General features: G+C 40.6%; 3 protein-coding genes and 1 long non-coding RNA gene across 4 annotated transcripts; 1 reads left to right on the top strand and 3 right to left on the bottom strand.

Moving 5' to 3' along the window:
- Positions 1-499: 499 nt before the first annotated feature.
- On the bottom strand, positions 500-6,062 carry eif4ea (eukaryotic translation initiation factor 4ea). The gene is made up of 7 exons (XM_062394576.1): positions 5,958-6,062; positions 3,995-4,098; positions 3,479-3,574; positions 3,198-3,261; positions 2,842-2,955; positions 2,343-2,482; positions 500-1,716 (listed from the first exon to the last, which is right to left on the bottom strand). Exons 1-7 carry the CDS (start codon positions 5,979-5,981, stop codon positions 1,602-1,604), a joined length of 657 nt encoding a protein of 218 aa, XP_062250560.1. The 5' UTR covers positions 5,982-6,062; the 3' UTR covers positions 500-1,601.
- Positions 6,063-7,435: 1,373 nt separating this feature from the next.
- Positions 7,436-12,010, bottom strand: LOC133959010 (alcohol dehydrogenase class-3). Its single transcript, XM_062394065.1, has 9 exons — positions 11,886-12,010; positions 11,287-11,388; positions 10,785-10,926; positions 10,597-10,684; positions 10,197-10,416; positions 8,903-9,163; positions 8,368-8,503; positions 7,810-7,948; positions 7,436-7,645 (listed from the first exon to the last, which is right to left on the bottom strand). The coding sequence occupies exons 1-9, from the start codon at positions 11,901-11,903 to the stop codon at positions 7,621-7,623; spliced, it is 1,131 nt and encodes a 376-aa protein (XP_062250049.1). The 5' UTR covers positions 11,904-12,010; the 3' UTR covers positions 7,436-7,620.
- An 803-nt stretch (positions 12,011-12,813) lies between these two features.
- Positions 12,814-15,933, bottom strand: gar1 (GAR1 homolog, ribonucleoprotein). The gene is made up of 7 exons (XM_062394421.1): positions 15,816-15,933; positions 15,351-15,545; positions 14,282-14,436; positions 14,086-14,145; positions 13,876-13,987; positions 13,409-13,570; positions 12,814-13,287 (listed from the first exon to the last, which is right to left on the bottom strand). Exons 2-7 carry the CDS (start codon positions 15,538-15,540, stop codon positions 13,277-13,279), a joined length of 690 nt encoding a protein of 229 aa, XP_062250405.1. The 5' UTR covers positions 15,541-15,545; positions 15,816-15,933; the 3' UTR covers positions 12,814-13,276.
- Positions 15,934-16,019: 86 nt separating this feature from the next.
- Positions 16,020-18,272, top strand: LOC133959301 (uncharacterized). Its single transcript, XR_009921781.1, has 3 exons — positions 16,020-16,120; positions 17,071-17,470; positions 18,144-18,272. It is a non-coding gene; the product is annotated as an uncharacterized LOC133959301 (long non-coding RNA).
- Positions 18,273-22,530: the final 4,258 nt, after the last annotated feature.

Genomic DNA, 22,530 nt, shown 5'->3' with positions numbered 1-22,530 from the left:
ACCTCTGGTCCTGTTTCACAGGAGTGAATCCCATTATCTTCTTCTGTTGCAGTGTCCGTTCACCTCAGGGTTCAAATGGTTTCCTGCTCTCACCAGTCGTAATGAGTAGTTGTGGCCTTTCTGTCAACTCCCACTGATGCAGCCGTTCTCCTCTGACCTCTCATCAACATGTCGTGTCTGTCCATAGAGCTGCTGCTCGCAGGACATTGGCTTTTCACACTACTCTGAGACGTTTCGAAAACTGTACCGGGCAAAATGTATGGATCTGCATGAACCTGAAACCTGATTATGAGAGTCACTGAGTTCAAACGACTCCCATTCTGATGTCTTATGAGATTAACTGAAGCTCTTCACCTCCATTTAGAATCGTAATAGTATGAATTTGCAGGTTTACAGGTGTTCCTAATAAAGTCCTCTGTTGTCTGTGTGAATGCCATGAATTCTCCAGCCCTATTTTCATCGTGTTCAATCCATAATGAATTAAAACAGCTCGTTTTGAAAGAACACAATCCACTGCACTTTTTTATTTTTTCATCACAACTTTTGTACATTTACTGCTCAGGTTGTCAAGGCACAGTTCAATCCCTCCAAAAACGCATTTCTGCTTGTGTCCCATACAAAACTAAATCTGAAATAATTTTGTTGTGTACACTTGAAAGCAGAATATCATGAAAAACTCTTTTAAAGAAGTCAACTTTCAAACTGAAGTAAACACTCTACACATTCTAATGGTTTGTGTGCTCCACGAAACACAAGTGGACATATGGGCGTTTGGAAAATACCCTTCTCATAAACAGACTGTGACATCTTCCTGTGCTTCCAGGCTGACAAACAGAGATATGTAACCACAGGATTACCTCGTCTTCCTGGTCCATTTTATTCTGAATTTTTCTAATTAACTCGAGTGGCAGGGAACTCAAAATTCTAAATGCTTAAGACGCTCATTTTCCACTTTTCAAAAACACTGAACATCTCAAATTTAACAAGCCACATTTTCTACAAGCTGCGTGACACGAAACTAAAGACTCCGAACCTCTTGTTTTTCAACACTGCAGTGACTTTTAAATGTCAAACCGAAGTAGATAAAACATTCTTCTTGTACTTCTGAGAAACGAAGAGAATTAAAAAATAGTTTTCCATCAATACTTTCAGTTAAATTCAGAGGGCGTATTGTTAAAAATGTGCAAACAAACTGTACAATGAATCTAAATGAACCCAGTGTTGTGAACAGCACTGACAAACAGCTGCAGTTTAAATCTTTTTATTGCCTTTAATGTTAAGTACTTTAACAAAAATAATTTATATTCACTAAATCAAAATTCACCAAACATGTGCACTTCCATTTCTAAAGGAAAACTGGGCATCTTAACAATCTCATCTTCAGCCCAACACCACCACAAAAACATCAGAAAGGCCTCAAACTGTAGTGCTACATCTTTACTGCACGTACTCGCACCGTAAAACAAAGGATTTGGTAAAGTGGCAAACAGAGAAGAAGTGACGTCTCCATTTTAAATATCTGTTGGTGGATAAACTTGTTCATGGACTAACTAGCAACTAGCAACAGGAAAATAAGAAACGACATCTGTTGTTAATGGTCTTCAGGCAACAAACTTGTTCTTGGTGGAGGAACTGCTCTTTGTGGCCGTGTCTGCGTGCGACTGGTATCCAATGATGACTTTTGACGGAACGCCTAATCTCTCTTTATAGACTCGCCTTGAAAATAGAAAACAGAAGATGAAACACATATTAGGGGCCAGAAATATTTACACAGGAATATGCAGCACATGTATGCTACACACTGTACTCAACCTTTGCCCCAGAGGCGTTTTACACAGGTGTGAAAAGCTCAGACTCTCCAGCTGTTCCTTTGCTGCTGACGGAAATTTAATAATTTTTCTATCACTTTAGTTAATACTGAGATTTTCACCAATTTCCCAGAGAACTATTCTTGGATCTTGATTAAAAAAATAAACCATTCAGCAGTACTGGTTTCTAGGCGTTTGTACAATTTAGTGCAGATCCAAATAAAATCCCATATCTAGCTGATTTAAATGTGGTTTTATAAAGAGGGTAGGTATTTACAGCTGCTCTATATTATTTTAGATCGTTCATCTTTTTCTCATGGATTTGTTTTTGTAAATCACTTGTTACTTTTGTTTAGAGAAGTGCGATACAAATTAAGTTATTATTAGACAACTGCAACTATCACCGATATGTAGCTGAGATCACGTGGATTCAGGAAGCATCTTCACTAGCTTTAGAACTTTGTCCAACGACCTCACAGTTGTGTTGCAAACCTGTTAGATTCACAATCAGTGTCTGTGTCCTCCTCTGCTCACCCTATGTGTGTAATGGCTTCTTTGTTTTCGTAGTCCGTGGTCCAGACTGCTATTTTGTCTGCTTTGGCTCGGACGTTGATGACGGCTCCGCACACGTCGTCGCTGAAGTCATTAAAAGATTCGCCAACCAGACACAGAAGCTGCAGGAGGAAACAAACAGACGTCATTCCAAAATGTCTCATTATTGTAGAGACGTTTTTCACTTTTCAGCGGCAGTTCAAAAACTTGGATCTTTTCAGAACAGACATTCTGACTTGGCACAGATGCACAGGTGTTACCGAAAACATTTAACAATGGCTCCATTCATTTGAAATATCCCGGAAAGCCATCACATCAGTGTGACACTGAGCCAACAAGCACAATACCAGGACCCTGGAAGCAGAGCGGCCAAATGGAAGAGAGCCATCATTCATTTGAGTATTTTCACCTGTGCACAGCCCACAGATTACACCAATAATAGTTATGGTTAATGTCTCCAAACGAATAAGACTGAACACACCGTCTCCATCCAGAACCGGTCCAGGTCGGCTCTGCGCTGCTGTTTGGACAGAGTGATCAGCCAGCGGCCGCCTCGTCGGTTCCTGTCGTCCTCCCACATGGGTTCAATTCCATCCTGTGTCCAAATGCAACTTTAAGTTAACAACACAACAAGTACGATAATGTATCTGGGATGACAAATATAAATATTGTTGTCCTTTAGACGTATGTAGCTTCAATAGTTACAAATGTACAACACGCTGATTATCCAGTTCACCAGTGTTAACACGATTATCTGTTTCATCAGTGAAAGTTAAGACAAGGCACATTTTGCAGTGGTTCACTTGTCTTATGACGACTGGGATGAAAAGATCTTACCTTGAACAGGGAGTAGTCACAGCCACACATCAAGTTACTTGAGAGCTGAATGTGATTGTATAGTCTGAGAAGGAAAAAGAAGCGACTTCATGTTTAACAACACAGAAAAGCTGTAACAGAGAAAAGCCCGACATAGTGCAATGTGGGTTTTAGGCTTAGATATTACAAACACCTTTTAGAAACTGGCTTTGTAAACGTTCCCTTCCCAAATGATTAAACAAATCCCATCATAAATAGACCGGTTGCTCTTCATGCATTCATGGGAGAAAGGATACACTTACGCCCAGAAGTCTTCCACCGTGTCAAACTTAGAGATCAGACGAAGGTTGGCTTGCCATGTTTTGCTCTTATCGTTCTTGAAGAACCAAAGAGCCCACCTGCCAATCACAGACAAGTTACTTCAGACTGCAGCTGCACGACTGCTGCTCATTAACAACACTTGTTGCACTGGGACGAGAACATGTTTCCTACTAATCTACTCCACTTCATGAGATGAGAGATACTTGCTCAAATCCAAGCCACTTTCAAGTGTCTTGACTGATTATAGCTTTACCACATGGCCAACACGCACAAACTGGAAGCATTGTGCTGTTAAAATGAAAACCAGCTCTTTTTTCCTTTTAAATGATGTGTTGACAGGCTCACAAAGTGTGATGGTATCTGGTAAGAGATTAACTTACCATCAACTCTAAAGCTGATCATAACTGTAAACACACATTTTCTGCAACTGCTATTTTAATTTCTTTACTGGTGGAAAACAAAAAGGAACAGACTTGGGAATCGAGCTGCAGCCTTACTTGTTTTGCAGAGGGTGCTTCATGTAGGATTCAATTTTCAAAACCTTCTGAATGGCTGCTTCACATTTGTCCTTTTCAGGATTTGGAGGAACTGAAGTTGTCATCTAGACGAGAGAAAGAAGTTTTAAAAGAAAGACTTTCTCAGGTTCTCACGTACTGTGACGACAGCTACCTCGTAATACCTGTTCTTTAGTTTGATTGTCGTGTACATTTAAAACTTATTATAACATTTTTATGATCACAGCTCAGGAACTTTGTGAAATGTGCAGAAGATGGATTGTAGACTGACAAGAGATATTTCTTTTCTGAGAGGAAAAGTAGTTGCAGAGGAGTTAACTGTTCTTTAAAGCTGACACATATTCACAGAAACAGCTGGAGAGCAGCAGAGTTGTTCTCGCACCACTTGAAGATCAACACTAAAGTTCTCACTCGTAGTAAAAGGGGATTTACATTTAGATTGTAGAGTGGATGTATTTGCAGCTTCTTTTACACGTATACAAATCGTACATATTTTAGTACACATTCAAACTTTGTTTTACATATTCTCAAATCTCCAAAGAGGAAAGACACAGATCGAGTCACAAGATAGATCTGGTTTGAGCTTTGTGTAAATACATTAACTGTGGAAATGTTATGCATAAATGTATGTGTCTATAAACTGACTGCAACATTTTGATTTTAATGGCCATAACTGAGACTTCACTTCAAATGTTTTATACTCGTATGAACCCATGAACCTGAACTAGACTTAAAAAAAAAACATTTTTATATTTATCACAGGGACAATAAACAACCCAACAAACCAGCTCAGACCTGCATTCATAACATTGATATTCTGTCCAACCGTTAACTTAATTCCTAATCAAATACAACTTATTTTATAAAACCTGGTGTTGTGCTTAAAAGTGAAAGCTAGTTAGTAAAAAACTAACTGTAACTGACTTTTATGAGTTGTTTTGTCGCCTTAAATAAATAAATCAATACAGTAAGTAAATATCATGCCTCAGTTCTAAATCCTGTCTACCTTGGTACCTCCTTTAATAGAAAAGCAGTCCTTGACCCTCCTTAAACATATCGCTATAATCTTAATATAGTTTTAATATTATATCTATTATATCTGTTTGCTTTATCCATTATCAGTTTGTTTTTGTTGATGTAAAACACGTGGCTATTTATTTCTACATAAGATTTATTTTTAAATAAGACAAAACTTTATTGATCCCATGCTGGGGACATGCACATACTCAGAATGAGAAAGAAAAGGGAATTAAAGGAATAAATTCAAATAAAAAATGTGTACGATATATATAGGTTTAACTTATTTTGTGAGCTTTACGTTGTCTAATTTCTTAATCAATAAAGTTTATTGAGGAGAAATCTGCTTGATTACTCTCTAAACTACTGCAAATAGTTATTTACCCACCGAGTTGTTATTATTATTATTTTGAGGTTACATTCACAGATCTACTATCACAAGGGAGATAAATAAAAGTGAGAGTAGAAGTTCTGGGATCTGATATAAAACAGAAAACACTGTTCTATCTCTTCTGGACTCGGTCACATGACCCGGAACCGTTGGTACCGTTACAGCGGCGTGACTCCTCTCATTCAATCCGAGCAGCAGAACTCATTTCGGGAGTACAGACTCCAAGCGTCACCCCTCCCTCCTCGGTGAATCCTGCAGGGGAGACCCGGCCCTGTTACCCGGCTTTGACGACACTCTCCCGGCGGTGGGGTGTGAGCCACAGAGCCCCAGGTGTTGGGAGGGTGGGGGAACACATAGGACCAAACCGTCGCTAACCTGAGATGCTACTTTAACTGATGTTTGGTTCGCGACGGGCGGAGGAAGTTTAAAGTCCGGGTTTCACGGTTCAACGTCCTCCTCCCCCCGGTGGATTAAACCCTGGACGGAGTGTCTGTGTGCCCGGGGAATTAGAGATAAACCCCCCCGGCTGAGACTCACCACCAGAGCGGTCGCCATCTTCATGGAATCACGCTCAGATTCGTGTCGTGTGTTAAAATAGCTGATTGGACCATCTGGTTCTGACCGCGGCGCATGCGCACACGCGTCCGGGATGAAAGGCAGTAAGGCACTGCTCAATGATCAAGTGTCAGAAAGAACTTCAAATTAAAACTGCAGTGAAAACAGTACTTAAATCATTTTAACGTGTGATTGTAGATTGGGTTTTATATTTTAGTGTGTAGATATATGATGTGTATTTTTGTAATTTCAGTTATTTGCATCTCTATGCAATTTCTTTGCCTAAATCATCATGAACAGAGTGTGACTTAGGCCGTTTTATTTTAACTAAGTCAAAACACAATTTGACTTGGGCAATTTGACAAGCTTTTTCAAGATGGCAGCAGCATCAACAAGAACCTACATCTATCTATCTGCTGAAGTTATTTCCACGATTTAGGCCTTGTCCCCTATTGGTCAGTGATTAGGTTAACTATACTATAGGCTAGGCTATAAATATTGTATTATTTAGTCTTTTTAGTCAGCAAAATAGCTCGGTCCATGAAGCTAGCATTTAGTAAAGAGTGTAAAGGCTCCAGAATCTGTGGCAGTTACAAGGGGTAGGCTCTCTGTTAACTCTTTTCTGTCTTTTCAAACAATATTTAATCTACAGGTTTTGTCAAATTTTTTCCACTTTACATGATCTGATTTGGAAAGATTTGAATACCATATTGTATGAATGATCACACATTTGAGACTGTAAACCTCAAGGGAAGGTATGAGACTGTAAACCTCAAGGGAAGGTAGGAGATGCACTTGACAACTCTGACACCGATCAGGCCTCACGTAGTTGAAGACATGAAGCAGCATGTACCAGGCCAAGACTCTGTTTCAGATGGAGCAGACAATACCTTAACCTCTTCCACTGATGTTGTTGGAGAGCCTGAGCCGACACATGCACACCATGAAGAGGACATATCTTATGATGATGATGTCATAAGCGATCTAGACTATACCCTATCCTACGATGAGTCCTATTTAGACCATCAAAGACCATCCAAGGTCAAGGAGATCACAGTCAAACACAGAAATACATTGTTTTGCATCATTACTGTATAAACATGTCAGTGTGTTACTTTCCATAATTATTAATGCCTGATTGGTATTAAAATAACAGGCACATAAATCAGGGGATAAAGTGTGAAAAAGTCTAAATATGAATAAAATTGAAATATTTGAAGACCTGAATTACGCATTATTCATATGTTGGAGACTCTAAATTGAGGTTTTGTGAATGTCCTGCATTTGATTATTTGCCGAGAATCAAAAAATGCAATCTAATCTTAAAATGTTAGACATACCTTAATAATTAGTAATTAGTAATTTTCAGTAAAGTTTCTGACCCTAATGAATAGAAATGTAATGTTTTCATTTAATTTAGTCAGTAAATGAGCAGCAACAGAAAACATGCAGAATAAATGCACCTTCAAAAGGATTTTAATAGCACCACTTTGGATCCAACAGGTATTCTACTGTTAATACAAATGTGTTTTCTCATAGTCAATGTTATTTTTCAAACAAGTGCAGAGAAAAACATGAAGTGCTGCGACTATAGAAGAAGTTTGTCTAAAGGGCGGAGGTGAAGGAAGTCGATGCTGTAGGCACTTCAGAAGGTCAGCACTGTGCGGATGCTGCAATGAGAATAGAAGAAGATGTGGTAGACTGGTTAATGAAGAACGAGTGAGCAGAACAGCAAATCAAAACATGCGTAAGTGAATGTTCTAATCGTAAGAAGCATATTTTAGAACAATGGTTCCAACATGCGCCGACTGTGTAAATGAGCCGTTCTTCTCACCTCTCTCCAGCGTGCATGAGGTCGAATCCCTTATTGATCTGCTCAAAGGGCAGAGTGTGGGAAACAAACTCATCCACCTTGAGTTTTTTGTTCATGTAGTCTTCCACCAGCTTAGGAACGCTCTCCACACTCTTCCAGCCTGAGGGGTGAATATGAAAATCTGTTTACCAGCTACTATTTAACATCACTAAACAATATAAATTAAACTAATGTAACAACTGAAAAGGCCGCGGGCGAAGCACTTATTCCCCAGAAAACAAAATAAAGAGCCGGTCAAGAGTTACTTGATGAAACACTGAAATGACCGGTCCCCTTTGTAGACATTTTCATTAAATTAAATTGACAATTTACTATCTTTGTGTCAAATTATTAAAAGAAAGCTTAAACTCAGCCTGATGAAAGTGGAGTGAGAGCACATAGCTTTTTTACTCCATTCTGGAATTGTCTGCTGTCTCACGTTAGATTATGCAAAAGTGTTTGAACTTGCCGACATCGGGAACTGCTGCCCGACCACATCACACCGTTTATAACAAGAAATCCTCCAACAGGACCACTCACCTCCGAAGGCTGTTCCCCTCCACACTCGGCCTGTCACCAGCTGGAACGGTCTGGTCGAGATCTCCTGTCCGGCTCCGGCTACGCCAATGATGACACTCTCACCCCATCCCTTGTGGCACGCCTCCAGAGCGGCTCTCTAAAACAATGAACAAGTCATTTTCTGGTCTCTAAGCCCTGCCCACTTGTAAATGGTGATTTATACGCTGCTTGTGCCACTTGTCAACTTCAACGAAGCACATACACATCTCCATCAGCTCTTCTATGGAGCTGAGATCATACATGAACACTGTGAAGTGTGATCTACATGTCTGTTGTATCTACAGCTGCTGTCGGACATGTACCGAGGGGACATTCTCTGGTTGTTTTAACTGTCAGTCCTCTAGTAAAAGCTCTGGGAGACGGTCAGAGTGAGTCCATGTGAGAATAAAGCAGGGTTTTCTCTAGAGATTCATCTTGAGAGAGTGAAAGCAGCTCATGCACTGGGCTGCATGTTTTACACACTCTTAATAAAATGTGAACACGGAATAAGTCACACCATGATTTGCACATTTCCGATGCACTCGAAGGAGTAGTCCACGCCCCCGTCAGTCATCTCCACCAGGACCTCCTGGATGGGCCGGCTGTGGTCCTTGGGGTTCACGAACTCGGTGGCTCCGAACTCCTTGGCTTTGTCGAACTTGGTGGGGTTGATGTCCACGCCGATGATCCTGGTCGCCCCAGACACTTTGCAACCCATGATGACGGCCAAGCCGACGGCTCCGAGACCGAACACGGCGCACGTGGAACCCGCCTCCACCTGAGGGAGGATGAAGCAGCAAGGTGAGAATCCAAACATTACAAACAATCAAATCTGTCAGTGTAACCTGCTCACATTTACTGAAAAGAGAATTGGCTTTTCTTATATTACATAGAGTCATACAGGGTTCATACACATTTTGACCAATGGATTTCCAAGACTTTTCCATGACTTTTCAAAAGCTTTAAACCAAATTTCCATGACCTAACATTTTGTGAAATCTCTGTGTATACGCCAAAAAGTGACAAAATGTAGTATTTAAATTAACAATGAGAATTCCAAGGCATAAAGTATACCTTAAATGACACAAATCCAAGTGCGCCTGCCTATATTTTGAGCGTATTTCTTTCTTTAAAAGCATATACATTTTTTCAAACTCAGCATAACTGAACGACATGAAAATATGAATATAACAAATTTACATGACTTTTCCAAAACTTTTGGGATTTTATTGTTTTGCATGACTTTGCCAAGCCTGGAAAAACACATTTTAAAATTCCATGACTATTCCAGGTTTTTCATGACCTTAGGAACCCTCATTATAAAGTAAATTTTAATATTTACTAATATCTATATTGCATTTGTACTTATAACTTTTTTACAGACACTCCTCATCTTTACTGTCCCCTCTGCTGATGGAACACAGTTCTTTTCCCTATTGTAGGACTAATAATAAATTATCTTATATGTTGTTAGTAAATTTCTTACTATATCAGTGTCTGTTTCCAACTAGGAAACGAAGCCTCTGGCAACAACCCAAGTTCACATCAGATCTGCATGATTAATGTGGGTGACCCATTTCAGAGTGAAACCTTGAAACAGTGACAGCCTCTGAATCCCCTTTCCATCGATCCCTCGAGGCTGCACTCTGCGACAAACATGTTTTGCATAAAGAGTTTTAAACAATACAATGTGTTGAATCTTCCCGGTGGTGTTTAACTCCCTTTAGAGAAAACAAATCATCAACTCACTGTTTTTTATTTTTTGGTCGGGAGGCAGACTAGCAGCTTTGCCGTCAACCTGTGACACCCACCTTGGCGGTGTTGAGAGCGGCACCGTATCCTGTGGAGATGCCACATCCAAGCAGGCACACCTTGTCCAGCGGAGCGCTCTCGTTCACCTTGGCCAGGGAGATGTCGGCCACCACTGTGTACTCGGTGAAGGTGCTGGTGCCCATGAAGTGAAACACTTGCTTTCCCTTGCACGTGAAGCGTGAGGTGCCATCTGGGAGCAAACCCTGGCCCTGGGTAACTCTGCACGAGGGAGGCACAGGGGAAAAGATGTGCGAATGATGAATGATGATGTTTGTCAGACAGAAGCTCAAGCTGAATGTGATCGAGCATTGATTTGGTTCCAGAGGCTGTGAGATCCACCACTGAGGCAAAAGTCTTCCCCAACACAAGGTTAAATAAATCGACAACTGACAACGTTACCTAATTTTCTGGCAAAGGTTGGTCTTGGGATTTTTGCAGAATTTGCATTCCCCGCACTGAGGCACATACAGTGGAATGACAGTATCACCTTTATCAAAGAGATATGCCAATATTCAAAATCACACATAAGGACTTATTGGTGCACAAACAATTTACATTTTCATTATTTTGGCTCTGTGGCTCCCTACCTGTCTTGAATTTGGTGACGCCCTCGCCGACACTCTCGACCGTCCCGGCGCCCTCGTGGCCCAGGATCACAGGAAAAAGTCCCTCTGGGTCACTGCCGCTCAGGGTGTAGGCGTCTGTGTGACACACGCCTGTGGCAAAGAGCTGAGGGGGAAAGGTTCAAATACATGAATGAACGACTTCAACAGCTTCATCAAATGTTTTGCTGTTATTCAAGTGTTGTCATTATCGGATGATAACGATAAATTTAAGACCACAAGAGCCACAAATTTGTCTTTAAACTTAAAATGTTTGAATAATTAAGTGACATTTATCGGGATATTTATCAGAGTCGAATGATATTAATTTGTTTTTATTTGATATCATCAAGCCCTAGAGTTTTATCTTTACACTTTAATTTCTAATTTAATCACTGTACCTTGAAGCGCTTTGAGTGGCGCTACAGCAGTCATGTTTATTTTTATTTTTTACCTTTAAAAAGTTAGATTCAGTGACTTGGTTTACCTTGATGCGGACTTCATGGGCCTTGGGTGGCGCCACCTCCACCTCTTCAATGGAGAGAGGTTTGCCAGGTTCCCAGGCAACAGCTGCCTTGCACTTGATCACCTGAAGAAGGTAGAACACAGGACTTTGGTATTTCTCTCTCACATAAGGATTAAAGCTCTGCAGGCTCTGTACCAGGCCGGGATCGTTGCAAAGGGACCTAGTTTTAACCTGGTCCAGGTTTATGCAAAGGCTGGAATGATTCACCGCTGCAGTTCAATGCTTTCTTGCAGGTGGATGAGACGTGGCTGCAGAATCTGGCTCACTCACACTACTTCCTATTGCTTTGAGCGCTTCAGTAACTTCACGTGTTCAATGTTATACATGTGCAACAACTTGCAGACACCAGTTACGAGCGGCTGAATCCTGATCCCTGTTGGGTAACTCAACACTGACTCCTGGTTCTTATTCATTCAACCACACGCTAACAGCTGCAGGCTGGTGAAAGGAATCCTGGTTGTTGTGAAGGCTACGTGTGAATTAAATGTTGTATTAACGCTACACACATTCAGAACTGATGCATCTAAAGGATTCTATTGAGGATGTTGGAGGAAACTCACTTTTCCCGTAGTCTCCATGTTCCTTCCTTCAGCGAGCGGGGGCGGAGTAGGCGCGCGGCCGTAAAGGAACCACGGTGCGGACCAATCAGAGAGAGGAACAAGCAGCTACCCTCTTCTCGTGTGACGTAGGCACAGCGGAAACAGGAAGTTGATATATCGATATATATTTAATTTTCTTCATAAATCTGAATTTCTTAAACATCGTTAAAAAAATAGGTTAAACTAGAAGCTCTAACAAAACATTTGCAATTTAAAAAATATACACGTATATCCATTTGCTTAAATACGTGTTACATTATTTACTTTTATTTGTGTGGTAGTACACACAGGATATACTTCACCTGGCTGTTCCACGCAAGTTATAAAATATAATTAAATTGTTGTCATGTAAATAACCAGAGCAATTATATAAAAAGTACCTATTTGAGAAAATAGTTTTAAATAGTACTTTAAATGTACTCTGATTGAAATACTATGTATATTTTATTTAATGAATAGTCAGCCTGTGTTGTAATTTGAATTATTTAAACAAAGTTGTATGCAATTCTATACTTAATTTCATGGTTTAATATGCTGATATTTTCTTGATTAATCAATTTATTCATAAAACCTTACTATTCAGACGAGTACTTGTTTTGCGTACGAACAGGATGTTCTAAGATTCCATGTTAAACCTTTGCATTGACTGACTGGACAAAATCATGGTCATCATCTAAACCCAGACTTAACTGAGCACAATAATATTTCTGCACTCCAGCAAATAAATGTTAGAGTAGACCCCTTAACGTCTAAATTAAGGATCCATGACCTTAATTACTCATTTTAACTCTGAACTAGATCAGGGCTCTGAAAGTGTATAACATCAACTATATTCTGCTTCACAATGTCAATGATTCCTCTAAGACCAGAGAAAATAAAACAGACACAGTTACAAAGCACCTTTTAATCAAGGTCTTTAACAAAACAGTAGGTTTAAGATTTTACAAATTATAAGCATTAAAATGATTTCAACTTCCACTCAAAGTACATTTCCCATCACACATTTCCCCACATCTGACAAAAGTAATTCAGGGAAATTTGTGAATGTGACTCCTGAAATCATGAACAACACTTTAACACAATCAGGAACAGGATAATGATGTGCCTGTTTGCAGAGGGAGCCTAGAACCCTTCACAACAGGCCGAAAAGGTCCCAGTCATGTTTCACCTTTAAATAACGTGATGATTCATCACATCTTCAAAACTGGTACAAAAATAAAAAAATGTGAAAAGCCACAGGTTCTACAAATTGAATCAGTATATGGACATTGCCTCCAACTGGCCAGACACTGGTACTGAATGCAGTCTTTTTGCTGATGCAGGTGTAGACAGGGATGAAAAGATCCACCAGATCACCTCGCACCTACAGGTTGACAAAAATAAAAACATAAATGCAAAAGTTATAGACAAAAACATGGCTACATTCACAAACTCCCAGCAGGAAACACAACTTAAATAATAAAGCATGATGAAAAGGGGCAAACCTCTGAATCCACGTCCACCACTACTACCTCCTCTGCTTCCTCTGAAACCTCCTCCACCACGGTCACCGCCTCTAAATCCTCCTCCACCACGGCCAAATCCACCACGGCCCCCACGGTCACCGCCTCTAAATCCTCCTCCACCACGGCCCCCTCGAAATCCACCTGATAGAAACACAAAGGCAGAGCAGTTGTTCAAAACATTCCTCTGATCCTAGTTCTAAATCGTTTTTCATGTTCAACCTAAACCCAGTGAAACTTAGACTAAGGGCCCAAGTGGGGAAAACATGCCTTATTGGAAACTTTTATTAATTCAGTGTAGTTTTCAAAAGAACCTCCTAATAAAAGCACATAAATCTGGCCAGTTCACAAGCTTGTTTCTTCAACCTTTAGGCCACCGCTGCCCAGTGGTCTGAATTCATTAACAATAGGAGACAGGATTAATGAGACATTAAGTTTGGAGGCTTTACCTCCACGGCCACCACCTCTTCCTCCTCTGCCTCCTCTCGGCGGCCCTTTCTCTCCCGGCGGCCTGGGAAGAAATCTCTGCAGTGGGAGAAGCTTCATTGGATCTATATAAAACTGAGAGAGGAGTTGCAGATTACACATCGTTTGACAGAAACTGAAATGCTTTCAAGTATTCAAATGAATGACTTTAAAATATGGCATTGAGTTTTTACCTTCTGAAGTTTCTTAAACGAACCCGCCTTCATATTGTCTGAGAGTTTGACTGAAAAATACTGCAGGGTGAGTTAAGGAATAAAAGGCGAGAATGATATTTATCCACACAAAAATCACCTTTTCTATTTAGTGCACACATACACACATAAATATATATATATATATATTTTTTTTAAATGTTGACAGAAAGGATACAAATTCCCGGAGCTGGCCGAAGATCTCGTCCACCTTCCCGATCTGCTCCTTGTTCTCCAGGTACACAGGGGCATTGAAGTAGGGAACCTTGCTCTCCTCTGTTGTGCACTTACATACAATATCATCTTCACATGGATGCATGAACTCTCCCACAGCTGCACAGAGAAAAAAACATAGAAACACATTCAGTTGTATGAAATGATTAGTAACCAGGTTCATTTTCTGTATGTCTGCAGCTCTGCAGATTTCAAGGAATAACCCACATCACTTTTAAAACTAAACAAAAGGTTACAAGTTGCCTGCCATTGCTACAGCTTGCATGTAAATCATGTTTAAAGTTGGTAACAGTTCCTGAGACATGAGCAGGTAGTCACATCATAGTGTGAAGCAAGTTAAACATACCCAGGATCTGTTTCTTATCAAGCTCCACCTAACCTAACATCAGCCAACCTGTTGTCCTGAATTATAAAGCTGTCAGGATTCTGTAGATGGATGTTCTCAGTACAGCATCAATTACCATGGTGAGGACTGAGAGCTCATGATGAATCCAGAAGGTAGCTCGATTATTGATAATCAGATGTGCACACATTGAACTGACTTCTGCTGCTTTCCTGCATTTGGTCACAGTTGTTTTTTTTATACCTGTGGTGCTTTGTTTTTTCAGATGTTGTAAGTTGATATATATTGTACCTGTCTTAATAATAGTCTGTATATTGCTTGCGTGTGTTGACTATAACAAATCATTTTATTTAAACTCTAGGATACCTTTTTATAAACTGGGTAACTGGCTCGATTTGCTGTTGATTAAAAAATAATGTCCAGGCTGGCAAATAAACAAAGAAATGACATTAAGTGATCACCACACATCCTGTCTCATAGCTCAGTTCCCAGGTGAGCACATGTACTAACAACAATCACGTGCCGTCACTTGAAATCCACTTGTACACTTCTGAAGATCATATATAGTTTGTGATAATGTTTATTATTATACAGCAGATATATTTCAGTCTCAAACGTCACACATCCCCCCCTGCACCAGGTTTTCCCCACAGCTTTTCGATGATCTTACCCACGACGTATTCCGGGGGACCGTAGTCCTGCCAGCCTCCTCCTCCGCCTCTGCCTCCTCTGCCTCCACCGAAGCCTCCTCTACCTCCTCCACCTCGGCCTCCACCGAACCCTCCTCGGCCTCCTCCACCACGGTTAAAACCTCCACCTCCTCCTCGGCCGCCTCGTCCACCGCCTCCTCTGAAAGACATGTCCTCTGCGACGGAGAAAGGGAGAGAGACACACGAGTTAGCTGTAAGCTAGAGAAGCTAACAGGCAGCAGGGGTAGTAAGCACCAAACAACTTGCTCTTGCTAACATGCTAACGCGACTCGGTCATTCAAACTACAGAATCACATCCGCGTTTTCTCCCACAAACCAATGCGGTGTGCGCTCAGTTCTACGTACAATACTGCAATAGTATTAATAAACAAATATCACGCAAAAAATAGATTAAAAACCACAAAATAAATATAAAAAACACTCACAACTTTTCTCGTTGAGCCGCAGCTATTTACTCCACGCGATGACAACACGTGTGGCCAAACTGCCTGCCGTAAAGTGTAGGTTAAGTGTCGTGAATTGTCGTAAACCCCTGCCGCTGCCTCGTCGTGCTTCATGAACCGGAAGTTTAGTTTACGCTTTGTTTATTTTGAACTTAAAACCACAACGACCTTTTCAAGCTATAACGAGACGCAATGTTGGTTGAATGCAGATGAAAATATTTTTTTTATAAATAATTGATTTTTTTGATTTGCAGGAAATTGAACAAACAATGTCCACGACAGGTCAGGTAAGAAAACAAACATCAAGTACACAATAATCCCATGTTGTCTAATAAATTAAACAAAGTTCATTATGTCATTTTGTTGCTTTGAGTATCCTCCACAGACTGTAAATAAACATATGATTTGTAAAACTACATCTGACTGAGTGTGAAGTTTTATTTAGCCTCATCAGAATCAGAATCAGAATCAGAATTCTTTTTATTTTCATGTATATTTGCACATACAGGAAATTGCCTTGGTGTGGTTGGTGCACTGTACAAACTACAATATACAAATATATATAATATAAAGAGAGTTAAACTCGAGCTGAAGTGCATTACAGTATTGGTGCATGTAACGTCATACAAGTGCATTCAATGAGGTTAAAAGGAATTGAGAAGTTCAATATTCCACACCTTTTGTTTTTATCATAGTTCTTATATGTTGAAATAAGTAATCCCAAAGTTTTGTGGAGATACAGATGATTAGAATTTCACTTTTAAAACCAATATGTAGAAACATGGAGTGATCAAATATGTTTTGAATATTAAAAAGACTGAGTATGAACATTTAACTGAAAACACAGCGGTTCAGTGAATGAAACTAAAGCAGCGACAGAGCGTTCACGGGAGCCTGATAAGAACCTTTTTTCTTTCAAAACACTCCAGCTAATGGAAAATGTAAGTGTGGCGAGAGGAGAGTGAAATTCAATTTGATTGTTGGATATGATAATGATAGAAGTGTGTTTCATTTAAACACTAATTTTAAAAGGGAAAGTCTTTGACAGACTATGAATAAAAGCCAACACGGTTAAAAGCCGAGGTTGATTAAAAGCAGGCTTACATGATAATAAAATGTGTCAATGGAGAACAATGAAATCAAAGTCGTATTGTAGCCTGTGCACCAATCTGTCACAACATTAAAACTGGTTTACAGACGTCATGGCTGAGTTGACTCCCACACTACGTCCATCCAGGTTGAAAAAGATTCCTGGTGTGCCGTGTTCGGGCTCGGCGCCGTCGGACTGGGCGCCGAATGTGTGGACCCCAGAGATCACAGCAAGCCCATCCAGGAGGTCTTGGCAGAGATGACAGACGGAGGGGTCGACTACGCTCTGGAGTGTGTGGGGAGTCCAGCTGTCATGGTGGATGCTGGACAACTACACACTCCAGTTTCACCAGTATCTGGGGACATGTATTTTGACAGGTAGTACTAGACTGCTGCGCTTGAGTCTACAAGAGATTCCTGGGGCACCTGTGTGATCGCAGGGTGGACGGAGAGAGAGGCAATGAGGTTGATAAGCTGCTGATGGAACGCACCTTGAAGGGGACTAACTTTTGACGGGAGTTATCTTAATGCTTCGGCAGCAATTCAAGGTAATTGGCATGATGGAGAAATCCACCCTCTGTAGTCTGAGGCCTTGTCCAACACTTGAGATATTTGGACCCTTGCCTTGACATATATATTGTCAGTAAGAATGAATTGATTTATTTGCAGCTCGTTTCATTCGCGTTTCTTGAGGACTCACGAGCAGGGGCGGACTGGGGGAAAAAAGTGGCCCGGGAGTTTCTGTCAGACCGGCCCACTCAATACACGGCGGTGCGCATGCGTATAACTGGGTGCCGCGTTGCGTGTATGTATGCAAATCCAAATTCTCTACACTTCGGCTGTGTAAGAACCAATTTAGAGGTGTTTATTAATAAGGTGGAGATCTTTTCTTACTTTGGACTTCCGAAGTCTGTAAAACACATATTAAAAGACACTTAAAAAAAAATCGAAAAATAGTCACCATGAGTGTGAAGACCGATTGCGAGTAGCAGTATAAATGCAGTCAGTGCAGATAAATAGGTATAGCTCTTGGAGAAAATTACGCTTGTGCCGCTGTTTCAACCATTGTAGGGCTGATGCGATGATGGGCGTGGGCCGGTACATCATAGTGATGGGCCGTTGGATTTATATTTTCGGCCATCGGCCCACCGGGGATGTCCCCGGTATTCCCGATGGCCAGTCCGCCCCTGCTCACGAGGGTCTCGTTTTCCTCTTGTACAGGTTGGAAGAGCGTGGAGGATGTGCCCAAACTGGTGGACGACTACATGAACAAGTGTTGTGGACGAGTTCATAACCCACAACCTCCCTCTGGATCAAATCAATGTGGCCTTTGACCTTCTGAAAAGTGGGAAAAGATACGACACGATTCATTTGTGGATGATGTCTTTTATGTGTGTGTGTGTGTGTCTCCTTATGTTCACATAGTCACGTTATTGGGACTTTTAACCTACGTGAGGACAACAAACTCAGCCAAATGACTTTTTCATGGTTAAGGAATCAGGATAGTGTTGGACTTAAATATAGTACGACTCCCAAATACAGTTACTGACTCTAGTATTCATTTGTCGAAATGCTCCAGTTGCTGTCTTTTCAAAATACTATGAACACACAATGACACATCATTTTCATGGACGAATCTCTGTGAGGCTGAGGGGCACAGGGGCCTGATGCCAGGGGCCCCTCGGCCAGACTCTCTATCGTGAAGTGGCTGTAACATACAGTATCGTGTTTGATAACCACAAAGCTACAAAACCTTCATTGTGGGAGTTTATACAAGATGGAGCAAGACCGGGACAAACAAGTGCAAACAAGTCATGATTCAGGAATATTTGTATGTGTGTCTGTAAATGTAAAGTGTTTATTAGCTATATTATCTATAAATAACAAATTTTTTGACTGAACAAACTTTTAAAACCCAAAGACCTTTGATTTACAATTGTAGGATTATAGGAAACTAAGGGAACCATCAACTAACATTAGAGAAGGTAGATACAACAAAATAGTTGATATTCTGTGTTATTGATTAAGTGTCTAATTGTTGCTGTTTCCCTGTTGTTGTGTAGAGCAGACCTGAGAGTGCAGTTATCCTAATATTTGTCCTAATTCTTTGTCCTCAGCATCCGCGCTGTCCTCAGTCTGTGAGACTCTTTTAACATTTAACAAGAAGCGAGGTTGATGCTCACGGTTGCGACTATGGTAACTATTTTAGTATTTTACAAGCAACTCTGCCATAGTAAATTATCTTTTTCTTCAAAGGTACTGATAATATTTATCCATAATTGACTTTGTGGCAAGTAAGCACTTTGGCCACTAGATGGCAGTCTTATGTCATGTAAAAGCCTTTATAGTAAGTTCAACTTATTAAAACATTCATTGTTTTACCTGTTAATAAAAATAATTATGTCCACATCCAATTCTATAGTTTTGTTTATCACAAATTTGATGAACACAGAGAAGATTAAGTGAATTTCTGCAACATGATAAGAGAATTTAATAACAAACACAGCAGTATATATATATATGATAGTACAGTAATATATATATATATACATGTAGAGTGTATAGCAGGAGTGTGTGTATAAATATAAAGTAACAACAAGACAAATCTGTACATCTGTCACACGTGTGATAGTTGGAATTAAATACCCTTGAGTAGAAGATGGAGCGAGAGACCCAGGAACCAAATGGCCGAATCTGTCATCGGCCATTGTGAAGAATCTGCTTCATGTGGTCGGCCGTACCAGATTTCGTCCTTGGTAATGTTATATATTGATTTAATGGGGAGTCGCGGAGCAGGGCTGAAATAACAGCGGTGTGCTGTCAGGGCAGAAGACAAAAGGTTGTTTTGTGAAGGTTTCAGCTCCTCTCGGTGAAGACCTGAAATAGCTGCCAGAGGAATTTGTTTTATTGAAGTTCCATTCAAATGCCCTTGGCAGCTCCCCCTGCTTTTCCATCTTTATTTAAAATGGAAAATAAATTGGTGCTCTTCCTCCTAATGTTGGTCTCTGGCTGTGTGCTATCAATCACAGATTATGAATCTTAGACCCCCGGACCTCCACCCCCTCTTCTTCGTCTTCTTCTTCCTCCCAAGGAATCTCGAATGTAAGAAAGTTTTTGAGAATTAAAAGCAGCGAGCTAAGAAGCGGAGAGAGATTACAGAGAGGAGATCAAGAGAAATGGGGAGACGGGTTCTGACAGGTGGTTACGTGACTGGCCACCGCATCTCTGACTGTTGGACATGCTCGCAGATTTATAAGGCTTTCTTGGGGACATGTGTTTAAATGTCTGCCTCGTCTGTAAGAAAGCCATCCAGAGCGACGACCATAAGTCTCCCACCGGCTCTTCTTTTTTTCTTCTCTTTGCGGTTGAACTCTACAACCTCTGGAATTGTCACAGCATTGTGCAACTGATACAGGGAGGACATGCTACATGAATTACAACCGCAGCATTGCACACATTTCAGGAACTGTCCGTGTTGTCATGCTTCACATTTGTCTGTGCAGCTTTTTCTGCAGATATCTTCGGGGATAGGAAGACAAAGATGGAGACCAATCTTAATTTGCCTTTAGTGGCTTCCACACCCCCCCTCACCATCGTTTTGCTGTCATCACTTCACGTTGACACCTCTTTCAGACCTCATGAAGATAATTGACAAACAACAGAAATGCCAGATGAGGTAAATGCCATCACAAAAGTAAGGGCATGAAAAACTCCCGCCTTGCCTTTCACAATATTTAAATTGGGATCAAGAGATTCTGCTTTATTTATTAAGCTATATTCCCGTGTGACAGACAGATGACTGCATGCTGGAGATGATGAGAGCATAGAAGCAGTGGGTGGGAAACACCCTGTTCAAACAAAGACTGTTTTATAGTCAGAATCCAAAAGTTATAAAACGCCTCTTTCATTTTTTAAATGGGAGTTGGTGCCACTCGGATTCAACCGGTGCATGCAGATTATATATTAGAAACTATATCATACTGTCCCTATTGAATGGTTTTACACTGGTTATCATAATGTAATTATTCTATATATGTTTTGCAGTGCAGGGTAACTATTTAATCTATTTTAGCTTTATTTAATACCTTTAATAGATGGATTGACATTTTCATTCTGGATGTTTTCCAGCAAAGCATCAAGGGAAACTCATTTATTGACTGAAGTGTAATCTGTAAACTGGTTTCCTAATGTTCACAGTGTTTCTTCAAGTCTTACGCACCTTTTCACATCATTATATTTCTGTAAGATACTCCAGACAGATGTGGCTCAGGACGTAAAAGAGGGTTGTCCACTAACCAGATGGTCGGTAGTTCAATCCCCTGTATCCTTCTGTCTGCATTCTGAAGTGTCCTTGGGCAGGATGCTGACCCAAGTGACCTCTGACTGCTGTGCCAACAATGAATGGTGACTGAAAGCTGCTGTGTATAGAGTTGCTGTATGAGTGTGTGTGTGTGAAGGGTAAATGTGATTTGAACTGTAAAGTTTATAACACTTAAAAAACATGAATACAGCCAGAAAGTTATATTCTACATTGTCAGCTTTTTGCCCCTAAGTGTAGCTGTGATTGGTCATGAATAAAGTGGTGAAAATAATCATTATGGCTGGATTCCATTTCTGTTTCAGGGCCCTTGTATTGTGCAAACTGTCTCTTCCTCATGATTTAATGGACACTTGAATGTGAATGAAAATAAAGGCCTGTCCCAAAACCAGGTATGTGGTTATTATAATCCTGAGCCCATGGCAGGATTTACATTCTGTTTGTGTGTAAGATAACGTGACCGTGCTGTCACATTAGCTGGTTAAAGTCCTGTAGAACATCATAAATATAAAACATGAATCAGTCCCGAGGAAACACGTGAGAGAGGAACCAGAGGAAAAGCACGTCTGAGAGAGACGTAGTCAGATAGGCAGAGAGAGAGAGAGATGGAGGGATGGATATAGTGTACAGCCCCGGTGGCTATGGAAGAATGACCCACTTAAGTCACTAAAGACTGTCAAAGTGAGGCCCCTGTTTTATCCGCAAATCCCGGCCATTATACGGCTAATGTCGGGCAATGCCTGTGACATCCCTGGTCTTTCTTTGACACGGTTAGCTTTAGCTTCTGTGTCAGTGGAGTTTACTGGGCTTGGAGTGGGGGACGGTGCAGTCACAGTGCCTGGTGTCTTGGAGGGATAGTGTGTTTTCCGCTGCGTTAGAGCGTTGTGCAGTGATACATCTGTTGTGTGTCTCTATCAACAGAGATTTATTTCCAACATGTGGACTTTTTATGGAATTCTGAATAAATCTGCCACTCTCTTGGCCTGATTAGAATCAATAATCCATTACAAATGGCCTTAAAGTTGGTTTAATGGACTAAAGTAGCAATAAAATTGCACTTTAGAAATCCTCTGGTAGTAGTCAATGGGAACTTTCAAAATAAAGTCCATAAAACTTTTTTTATGATTTGTTTGGCTACAATTGATGCGTTACACTTAGAAATATTATTTGTATAAGTCCATTGTCTCACACGTCAGAGACTTCAGTGAAATACCAAACTCATAATGACTTTATCATGTTTCTCTGATTGTGTTGTGCATTGTGTCACATTGTGTCTGTGTTTTACAGTTT

This window comes from Platichthys flesus, chromosome 8 (assembly GCF_949316205.1).
Source record: "Platichthys flesus chromosome 8, fPlaFle2.1, whole genome shotgun sequence".
Lineage (NCBI taxonomy): Eukaryota > Metazoa > Chordata > Actinopteri > Pleuronectiformes > Pleuronectidae > Platichthys > Platichthys flesus.
The sequence above is the reverse complement of the archived record's forward strand: the minus strand, read 5'-3'. Positions and strand labels throughout refer to the sequence as shown.